The following is an 11,345-nucleotide window of genomic DNA, read 5'->3' on the forward strand; positions in this document are numbered from 1 at the left end:
CCCACCATCCTGCCTTCCCTCTCTTGTTCTTGTCTGGGGAGTTTCAGAACCAAAAGTTTTCTCTCCCTCCAGTTCTCAACATCTGGAGCCTTGAAAACATGATAGGGAGCTTGTAAACAATGATTTAATGAGATGGGAATTCCATTTTTCCCCATCCAGTGACAAGATTAGCTGTTGTTATTAATGACTTGGCTAATTCCTGAACCTGTCACCAATGCAATTACTTTTGGGGCTGTAGGCAGTTCAGGAGAAGGCAGAAGAAAAGCCCCATTAATGACTTTTTGAAGAGGTGCTGGTGGCATCCTGGCTGACAGCACAGAATGGCCACGGGGTGTGTTAATCAAAGCAGAACAACAGGAATCGATTTCTCTCTCTCTCTCTTCTCTCTCCCTCCCTCCTCCTTGCAGAACCGTGAGCCCCGAACTCAAGTCCTACGCTCTGGGGGTGCTTTTCCTGCTGCTCCGGTTGCTAGGTAGGTACAAAAGTTGTATGTCCTTCTCTCCTAACCTTTGCTCCCCCATGGAAGACTCTTTTTTTAACATGCAGACGTTGATTTCTAGTCCCTGTAGAGCTGTCGTTGCCATGAGTGGGGTCTGACACACTGGGGCCCAAGACCTTTCCATGAAGAATTTCACATCAAGGCTCCTGAAGGCACTTTTCCTGCTATTTTGTTGTGCTAATGGAAGAAAATGCAGTGTTACATGAGAAATGACAGATTCTCCCATGGTCCCACACAACCAGTTTCTCTTCTGTAGCTGTTACTAACGTGTCAGCAGCTTGCAGAATTATTGCTGTATTGCATATTGCTGAAGTAGAGGGATATGGATTTTCACCCTCCTTTGAGGGGCAGGACCTGTGTTACATGGTGGGTTTGCCCCTTCCTTTGGGTGTCACGGAAAGGAAACCAGGAAAATGAGACAGGCTGAGTCCTTGTATCCTCCTGTGGGTTAATATCCTATTAAAATGCACATGGCTCCTCCTCCTGACCAGTATGTGCTTCTCAAGTATGAATTAAAGGGAACACACCAGGCTGTTGTTCACCTGCTGCTTGTTTCTGGGTGGAGTTTTTCTCTCCTCTGGAAGAGGTGGCTCCTATTTTTAAGCTCTTTTATTTCAGCTCATTAGTCTCAGTGATTCAGGGATCCTCTGATCCGTCATTGTGTGGGTCCATCTCACGCCCAGGGTTTCTGCATGTTGTGGGAGTGGAATTTTGTTTTTTTAGCAGGGCACAGGGAGCACCTTCCCTGCATGGCTCCTTTGGTCCCAAAGGAATGAGCTGGAGACTAAAGTGCCATCTCTTAGGCTACAGCGAGACACTGGCAAGTACAGGACTGAAAATCCAGCAGTACCAGATATTGCTTTGAATAAGTTACCTCATTTTTTAACTTACTTTTTTAACACCTTATTCCCTGTTAGCTGAACAGGAAATGATGCTCCCAGACCAGTTTACAAAGCCAATTAGATGCCCATTGGTTTTGGTGCAGTACCTGCAGTCATACAAAAAGCTCCATCAAGTTAACTTACCCAGAGCTCAGATAACTCAAAGGGAAGTTTCTGGGATGACCTGGGTCAGCTGTGGTTCAAGCCTTGCAAACGCAGCATTTTCTTTAGCTGCTGGTGCTGCTCCTCGTGGGTTTTGGCCTGTCTTCAGCTCTGACTGGCTGAATGTGGAGTGTCAGCAGGCAAGTGTGCAAGGGGGATGGCTGTGGGCTCTTGTTTCCAAAGGAAAAATACTAAGGGGAGAGATTTTTCTCTTTCGTTTCTTCCTTTCAAAAGAGTGAAGCCTCTCAAGATAGCAGCATCCTGAATTCCTCTAAAACCAGGCTCAGACATGTATGCTTAAGTTGAACAAATTTCTTCTTTTCATTCCAGTAAAGAAGCCGTAGTGAGACTTTAAACTCAAATCTTTATATGTTGCTCTGTCACTACGGGATTCCCATGAAATAAGACAACACATCCTGCAGCGTATCAGCAAGGTAGCTGGAACGCACAGAAAATGAAGAGAAAGATACTTTTCCATGTGAGCAGAGGTACCCAAATTGTGCCCCTATCAACCTGAGGTTTGAGAACAGCTTCTCTGATTTATTTTAAAAGCTTTTCAGTTCACCTTTAAGCTTTGACTTAAGAAGACAGTGGTAATAGCTGCTTCTCGAACCAAAGGAGAGAATTAAATGGAAGAGCTATGAGACCCGAAGGTGCAATAGTAGCTAATAGATTTCAGTAAGACAGAAGCACCTTTTTTTATGCAGCCCTACAGTTTCTGCAATGAAATATATATATATATACATATATATAGCAGAAATTTTTGCAACACTTTGCAGTAAGAGGTAGAACATGATTGACTCTCTCTAATATTCACTGTAATAACATGAAACATGACTGAATTCTCCTGGTATCCTCCTGCATGTATTATCTTATTTCATAGGAATTCTGCTGTGAGAGGGCAGCTTAACAATGTCTCCATATAAAAGCATTACTGCAGTTTCCCAGAGAAGAGAGTAAAGCAGTGCCATTGGAGCCAAAGGTTCGGAATGGAATTGTCTGGAATGGCAAAGAGTTTCAGGCCTTTAAGATCCTGGATGCATCACTTTCTGGGTGGTGTTCACCGTGCATCCTAGAAGAGCCTCTGCTTACCAGGGCACTTCCTTCGATTTCTTTCCTGCAACCTCATGTTGTTTGCCTCTTATTTTAACATAACAAAACCTCACAGTGTTCCAGGAGGAGTTTCTGGTGTGCAGTGCTCCTGTGTCTCAGGAGTTCTGGGCACCAAGTCACTCCTGTGAGTCTCTTGTCCTCTCCTCTGCTAAAACAACCTGAAATACTCACTGGTTGCTAAAGTTTTTCACATCCACATCCATGCCTGCATTCACATGGGAGTAGCTTTGCAGTTCAAGGCAAGTAAGTCCTTTCTCAAGTCTTATGAGGAGCACTTTCCAGGCCAGATTGTCATGGACACCAGGCAGGCCAGCTGAAGCCAGCAGGTGGGGATGGCAGCTCTCTCTGAAGTTCAGCCTGCACGTCTCCAAAGCTTTGTGTCAACATGTCTCAGCATGTTAACAAGTAGGGCTCTCACCTCAAAATTATGATCCAAATGCAGTTTTCTGCTATTCCAGAAAGAAGGTGGCTCCTCAGTCACTGTCACATTTGGGTGTTACCCCTGAGGTGCCAGCCAGCAGCACTGGGCACACAAACTGCAGTCAGCAGCACAGCCTCTTGCTTGTTTGTGGCAGGAGCCCAGCTGAATTTTTAAAATCCAGGTTGAGTGTGCATTTATTCACAGGTTTCAACAAAAAAAGCATCTTTTAACTTAGAAGCAGAACCAGCCCAGCCTGGAATTTCCAGTCATTGAAATGATGAACAAAGAGCTGATGCTGATATTTTTTTCCAGAACATAGACATGTTTTTAGATATGATGACTGGGACTAGTATTTCTAACAAACAGATTGTCTTGCTTCTTTATCATCTGGTTTTATTTACTACATTTGTGTTATTAATGACTGGTTAAAATGAGCACCAAAAGCCCATATAGCCTTTCTTAATTCCTGCATTTATCAACGTATAAGGAAGATCAAACAAAATCTGCAGAGCTCCAGTCATCAACAAAATAAAATAAAGAGATCTCAGTTACCACAGGGAAACAGTGAAGACAGCCAGTTTATTTGTAGTCTTAGGATACATGTCATGAATGTCACTACTTTGCTCATGACAAGCTGAAGGAAGGTATCTTCTTTAAGCCTGGAAATCCAGGTTAATGATGAAACTGGATCCAAGATTAAACACTTTCTTGTCTAAAAACTGCAGTCCTTGTGTCTGCTTTCACAGGTATTTATAGAGTCTCAGGCATCACAGCACCTACGGATGCATTGATACCGTCAGGGGGCTGTTGTGCCTGCCTGCTGTTGGATTTCAGTAGATGCAATGCTCTCCTTTGCTTGCTGTCTTAACCCACAGCAGTGACTTTATCAGACAGGGGTTTTTTCAGGGTTTATTTGCTTCTAGCCTCTGCCCATAAATACAGCAGAAGGTAGAGAAATGGTTACATTACGTAGAATGTTCACATTTTCTTCCCAGTGCTGCACACTCGGTGCACGTGCGCTGGCTGGGGAGTCTCGAGCTGGAACGTGGATGTCCTAATCGCCATCAGGCTAATGGGAAATGGGGGCTTGCTGCAGTGTCCCTGTGGGATGGGGAAAAGTAGAGAAGAAAAACATTGCCTTTATTAGTTAAAGGAGACTGGAGTGATTATTTTGCTTTAAGATTGCAGCTCTGCTGCAAACTATGATTGAGAAACACTCATTGGCAGTCAGCTGCAGTGGCTGTGGGAGAGTCCTGCTGTGATATTTCATTTAATGGCACTCTGAAATTTTCCCTTCTTTTCAGATGGCATCTTTGACATCTGTTAGAGGCTATTGTTTCTTCTCCTTAGACCCAGAGAAAAGCTTTTGCTATGTCAGGGTACCATCCAGAACTGGATCTCAGTGCCCCAGCTGTTTAGGTGCTCAAGTGTTGTGAGATCCTTCAAGTGAACACCCTAAAGTGCAGAATTGCCAGTGTTTAAACAGAGAGTGAGCTGCAAGACTGTCCTCCTCCTCTTTCATTCACCCTTCCACTTAGTCTCATTAGGCAAACAAGAAGCTTAATAAAAGCCACTCAAACTTGAATAAGATCCTTGCTGCGTGTTGATATCAGCAGGAATCTCTTCTGTAGACATTAAGTCCAAGCTAAAAGCTCATCCACAGACTTCATTTAGGCTGATGTAGAACTTTAAAAATTAGAATCACAGGCTGCAGCTGGCACTATTAACCTTGATAAAGTACCCTCTTTCCACTCGCTGCAGTCACGTCTTCTCTCTTTATCACAGGGATCATAAAAGCATGATTTGTCTCTCTTATTTTGGCAGGTTTTATCCCACCTCCGCTGATCTTCGGGGCCGGGATTGACTCCACGTGTCTGTTCTGGAGCACGTTCTGTGGCGAGCAAGGAGCCTGCGCGCTGTACGACAACGTGGTCTACAGATACCTGTATGTCAGCATTGCTATCGCCCTCAAGTCCTTTGCATTCATCCTGTACACAACCACCTGGCAGTGCTTGAGGAAAAACTATAAAAGATACATCAAGAACCACGAAGGTGGTCTCAGCACTAGTGAGTTTTTTGCCTCTACTCTCACCCTAGACAATCTGGGGCGGGACTCGGTGCCCCAAAATCAACCACATAGGACAAAATTTATCTATAACCTTGAAGATCATGAGTGGTGTGAAAATATGGAGTCTGTTTTATAGTGACTGTGGAGGGGTGAACTATATTAATAATACAAGGGTCCTTTTTAATAAAAACAAGGAGAGAGCACGAATGAAAGAAGAAACACAACTGCAAAACAGCAACGGCAACACAGGAAACTTTTGTCTTTTTCTCAAAGTCAGACCCAGCCAGGATTCTTGAGAACAGCATCTTTCAGTGGGATCACTTGTGACATGCTGCGGGGTGATGTAGAAAGCAGGGAGCCCTTGTGGCTGGGTACCAGCCCTTTTGATGACAGTACGAGCTTCCAAGGAGGGCATCTGCAGAGGTTCACCGGAGAGCTCGGCACAGGCTTGGGCACGAGGCATAGAGAAAGCCAGGTGATAACAGCAAGGTGATAACAGCAAGGTGATAACAGCAATAGGTTTTTCCCAGTTGAGATGAGGTGTGTGGAGCCCTGCAGGGTTGGCCAGGCTGGGTGCTGCTCCAACCTGCTGTGTCTGCGATGGCGAAGAGGGAGCGGTGCTGGAGTCCTTCCACCAGTCACACTCTGTCACCAGCCACGAGTCCACGATAAATACCTTGAAAGCTGCTGGAAACCTTCCCGGTGGCGAGCAATGCTGTCAGGGGTATCCAAGTCCTTCCAGCCCAGGCTTATTCGCAGATTGCAGCTTTGTGGCTGTCTGTGAATAGCTGCGCTCAAATCTCAAACCCAGTAGAGTTCAAGACATTTGCTCACACTTGCCAAACGTGCTGTCATTTTTAAAGGGGGATGAGTTCCAAATACTTATCTGTGTAGTCCTCTAATAAGATGTTTTTTAAAATTATTTTCAAATCTGTGTTAACCCTTAAATCGCTGACACTTTTCCATGAGGAGGATTTATTTATGCTAGTTTGGGAAAGGATCCTGTTTAATTCACCCAAACGTGATGTGACTCAAGGGGTTTGTTTAATCCTCTGCATTTTTATCCATACGCCTTCATTCTAATATGCTACCAAGCCAATGAAGACACATAATATGTTTTTAAAAAAGAGAATGAATGCACTGTGTCTCTATAAAAACAATTGTCAGTTGGAGAATTATAGATAATATGATGATTTACATAATATAGTTTTTTCATATTCTATGTGACTCAGTGAATACATATATATGTGGAGAGGCTGTTTATGTTCTCTCCAGTTTTTAAAGATATATATATATATAATTTGCAATCTAGAAATTGTGTGGTGGATGTTTTCTTTAAAGTAAGTGTGTGTGTGTGTGTGCGTGTGTGTGTACAAGATGAGAGGGATACTGACCTTAATCCTTCAACCCTCACAATTGGTATTTTACTTTTCACCTGAGCATTTCCACTGACTTTCAGTGGAAGCTGTGTGAGGAAGATGGAATAATCTCCTCTCCTGGATGCCGCATTTTGCTCTTACACGTGGGAATAGTGTTCCTCTGGAAGGCTGGGTTGTGGGAGCAGAGGTTGGCCAGCATTGAGCAACTCAAACTTCCATTCAGCTCCCCACAAAGCATCCATGCAGGAGCAGATTTGGCTTGGCTCTTGCAATGCAGTTTTACCTAAACCTGCAAAAACCGTGGGGAAACTTTCATCTGATTACAAGAAGCATGGGGGTCAGACTTATTTTGCATGCATATTTTTGTTTTCCAAAACATTCCTGCTGGGAAGCAATACAAATTGGTGGCATTTGATGCATTTTTCCCCAGGAACCAGACTTGTTTCTGATGGACTAAATGTCAGAAGGGTTTTAAGGGTTAGCATCATAATTAAAAGTTCCTTTTCTGTGTGAGTTTTGAAGCTGTTGTGACCTTGAGGATGTTTAGAGAAGGAACCTGGCATGTTGAGTCAAATTCTGGGTGTCACTTCCACGCAGGTGCCAGAGGGGCTGATCTTCCCCAAGTCCTTGTCCATTGCTGGCAGTGGACACCCCAGAGCTGGCACAATTACAGAGGGTTAATAATTCACCACTCATGTTCAGCACCTTTTTAGCAGACTTTGCTCTTATCTAGGCTTTGCAACATGGGTGTGGGGCATCAAACTGCTTCCACCTGACTGACTTCACATGTGTGTTTGTAATTTATGCACAGAATTACATGTTCAGCAACAATGAGGGCAGGAAAAAAGGGTGTATCAAATAAAACTCCACTGTGCCAAATACTCAACAAATGTTGTAACTGCAGATATTTAATTCCTGGGTTTCAGCCATGTTAAAATCACTGGATTGATGAAGGAGTTTAAGGAAAAAAAAGTATTAAGCTATGCAGTGCCATTGTTGCGTTGGGTGGTAAATGATGCTTTTTAGACCATTACATGGGTTTAGTATATCCTGTCTGCTAAAATAGAGATACTGCATCCATAAAACAATGAATTCAAAAAAGGCACAGGGTGCATAACTGTCTCATAAAATATATATAATTGTCAAGTATAAGCCTTTGAAATCATTCTATACAGTTCTCTTCATTCTGCAGATTTATTACTTAGACTGCTGTCTTTGCAAATGTTAGCTCATAATTTTATACTCTACACACACTTTGAGACTAGAACACAAATGTCACAGAATAGAACCTTTCTAAAAGCCTGATTGCTTGAAATTTCATAACCCCTTTCACAATTTCATGATTTTCCCCTCTGAAAGTCCAAGGTGAAGGAGAATAGCATGCTGATTGACATGAGGTAAAACAAACTCCCAGCGTTCACAAGCTGTGGCTTTTTGGTACAGTCAAAAGTCCCCCTTGACTGGAGTTATAGAAACAGGGCACATAACATTTTCAATTTTATTCTTCTTTACCTTTTCCATTTGTTTTCTTAGTTTGTGTGGGAGATGCAGTTGAATGAGGTTACTTACGTTATTTTTAAGCTGTAACTTGAAACTCCTGCATGATTGTTATTTTATTTCTTTTGCTAATGGAACTTTTGAAGAGCTTCCCCCCCCCCCCGCCCCAGGCCACGCTTTTTTTTTCCCAGGGTTAGGTCTGATGCCTGCATCGTGAAGGGCTTTGCTGTCAGTGCTTTGGTACTGATTTAAGAACAGAGCTTTAGTTTAAAAAAATACACAGACCAAACCCTTCATCCACACCAGCAGGCCTTTTGGGTTTTTTCTGATTTCAGAACCACAAGCCATTTTTGCCTGCAACCCAATTTTTGTTATAGAAGAACAAATAAAGGGTGTCAGACATCCTCCTGCTTCCCAAATGGCATTATGGGCTTTCACCTGTCAGCACTTCACCTCCATCCCACAACTGCCTTAACCGTGCAGGAAACTTAAAAACAAGGATGGAGTTAGAAAGATGCCCATTCCCAGGAACAGAAACAGGGGCATGGTCTGAGCTGTGCAGTCCAGATCCAATGGTGGATATTGTTCCTTCATATTCAAGGGCATTGAAATTCAGGGGTTTGTTGAGGCCTCAGTCTCAGCAGAAATGTTATTCTGGTGTTTCCAAGCACTGTGTTCCTGCGTGGCTGTCTGCTAAGGAATGGGATGTTTGGAAAAACAAACTACTTGAGATTCAGCAGTCTCTGGGATTGACCAGTTGCCTTGCATGACTTCAGGTTGGGGTTTCCTTTCCCTTGCACAGATCCCACTTTGGCGTAGCCCTAGTGGAATCAAAAGGGGACCCCAATCTAAACCTGGTGCAGATGACACAGGAATAATTTTCTTTGCATCCTTGTTAACAAGGTGATGCATTTCCAGAACCTTCTTTCAATACATATAGAAATCATCCATTTTTCTGACTTTGCCCAGCACATCTTGGATGTAGAGTGGGACTGAAAAGTCCATCACTTGAATTATCACTTGAATATCACAAACCTTCCATTCATGGCAATTCAGCTAACAGTGACCTTCCTCTGCCATTCCCCTGTGAGATGCACTGAACTCCTCAGTGCTACTATTGTTAATTGTGGTTGGGTCTCACCCTGCTCAGAAGGTGAGAAGAGAAAGATGCAGAGAGGAATTAGCTTCCATTATCTGAGTTAGCTACGCTTCAAAATGCTTCCAAATTGAACTGATGGTCTGCAGACATTTGGAAAGTGATTGGAGTATTTCCAAATGGCTGAGATGCATTGACTTCTTTTTCCTTGCAAAAAAAAAAAAATTGTAAATTAAGGGAATGAATGAGATTTGGACCCTCTCCTATCCACATCAGAATTTTGTGTTCATCACATTGCAGTGGAGGCAATGTGCTTAAGGTTCACCTTTGTGTCTCGGACAGACTCACATTTTTTCTCAGTAAGTGAGGTCCTGGGACACAGAAAGGCAACTCCATCTCACAACCAGGAGTTTCACTCCACAGCCAGCCCACAACAACCTGAAGCCTACCAGCACTGTGAAGCTTTAGCCTCCGAGTCAGCCACAGCTGTTGCTGCCATGTCAGAATTTGTCTCAGCTGGGTGTGTTGGGCTTGGTATTTTCTTCAGACTTGGGCGTTCTTGGTGTGATGTTTGCTTTATTCTTGGCAGGTGATGCAGGGAATTGTCAGTGTAAAAGACACGTGCAGATGCTTCACTGGACTGATGTGATAACAGCTTTGTTCTTTATTCACAAGGGTTTCCAGACATACTCCTGCCCTGCCTTTAAACGCCGCCGTGCTCATCTATCCCCCTAATTTCATGTGAACTGTGTTTGCAGACAGGAGCAGGTTTGTTGTTGTTCTCTCTCTAGATCTGATTAATATGTGCAAAGCTCACAAGCTTCCTGTGCACAGGGCAGAGCACCCCTGATTACAAGAAGTAATACTGACCTGCTCCCGTTTGCATTAGGGGTTCTGGCTTTTCTTACCTAAATCTGGGTTCACCTCTCCCAGCATCCCACACTGCTGCTGTGACTCACCTGTGTTGTTGGCAGCCAGGCTAATTGCTGGGAACATAGGTAGCAGTTTATGGGAACCTTTGGTGTGAGCCAGGTTCAGCCATGGTTATCTGGTTGAGATTGATCCAAGGCAGAAAGAACATTGTAACTGAGGCACTCAGTGTCCCTGAAAGGATTATCCACCCTTCTGTGCTCCTGGATAGCTCTACCTCCACCAGACCCATGGTTTATGGATGTTTCTTCCAAACTGACCATCAGCTTCCTTTCTCTAGCCACAGTTCTTCCTTCCCCTGATGACAAAGCACAGCTTGGCTATACCAAGCCAATACAAGGTAGCCAGAGTTACTGAGTGGCATTTAAATTTGCCTGGGATGCCAGCAGGTCTCACTTAGTTTTACATATGTTCAAAATATTATCGTTTGCTCTGCTTATGTACCCTAAATCTATAATTTCTAGGCTGCAAACGATGTTTTCTATTATTCCATTGATATTTCTAGCTAATCTGAGTCTTAATACAATTGCTTTGCTGAAAAATGGCCTTTCAGCAGTTCTTAGACATGAGGTACTTCTTTATTAACTAGTGATGCCAAGTAAAATCTTTGGCCATTGTCTGTTCCCTGACTCCAGGGGAGCAGAGGGAAGCTCTGCCTGCTCAGATGCAATACTTCTGTTCCTGGGGCAGAGTTTGAACATGGACTGCTTTTCTTTCATCTTCAGTCTTGCTATAGCTGCTTCGCTCTGAGCTGCTTGGTCCCAGAAGGACACAGGGAATTCAGGAGAAGCCATGTGGATGCAATCCATTTAGATGGCTGCAAAAGTAGGACTTTAGGATGTTTGTAGTGTTTATGTTGTTTTGCTTGTCAAAGCTTTGCTTCAGTCTGTATTTGTTTGATGAATGGAGTGACCCCAGGGATGGGGTCTTTGGGATGGGATGAGTTTGTGATGTTTCCCCCACTTTATATTCAGATTAAGTGTGGCAGAGCAGGGTGTTAAACCCTAAAAAGGAAAAGATTTGTCATACCCTGAACAGTTTGTAGTGCTGGACTTGTTCTACACAAAGTTGGTGTCTGCATATGGCAGAAAGCAATAAGAAACTTGTCGGCTCTGACTCAGCAAATAATTTATAGCAACTTCATAAATGAATTTTCCCTTTTATTTCTTCCTTTCAACTTGCTGAGAAAACCAAGAAAATGCCTCCAGTGTATTTGCAAGGTCGTTTCTGCGTATCATCTGTGGTCTGGAGGAGTTGGAAAAGCTTTCCTGTAATTCATACACAGGGATTTGTTCTGGA

General features: G+C 43.5%; 1 protein-coding gene across 1 annotated transcript in view; it reads left to right on the forward strand.

Moving 5' to 3' along the window:
* The window catches only part of SLCO3A1 (solute carrier organic anion transporter family member 3A1), a 131,568-nt gene extending 123,458 nt beyond the window's left edge, over positions 1–8,110 (forward strand). Inside the window, exons 9-10 of the mRNA XM_069026336.1 lie at positions 408–472; positions 4,901–8,110. Coding sequence (XP_068882437.1) covers positions 408–472; positions 4,901–5,280 — 445 coding nt within the window. The 3' untranslated portion in view covers positions 5,281–8,110. The remainder of the gene's footprint in view (positions 1–407; positions 473–4,900) is intronic.
* The last annotated feature ends 3,235 nt before the right edge of the window (positions 8,111–11,345 follow it).

The sequence above is a fragment of the Aphelocoma coerulescens genome, chromosome 10, assembly GCF_041296385.1.
Source record: "Aphelocoma coerulescens isolate FSJ_1873_10779 chromosome 10, UR_Acoe_1.0, whole genome shotgun sequence".
Classification (NCBI taxonomy): domain Eukaryota; kingdom Metazoa; phylum Chordata; class Aves; order Passeriformes; family Corvidae; genus Aphelocoma; species Aphelocoma coerulescens.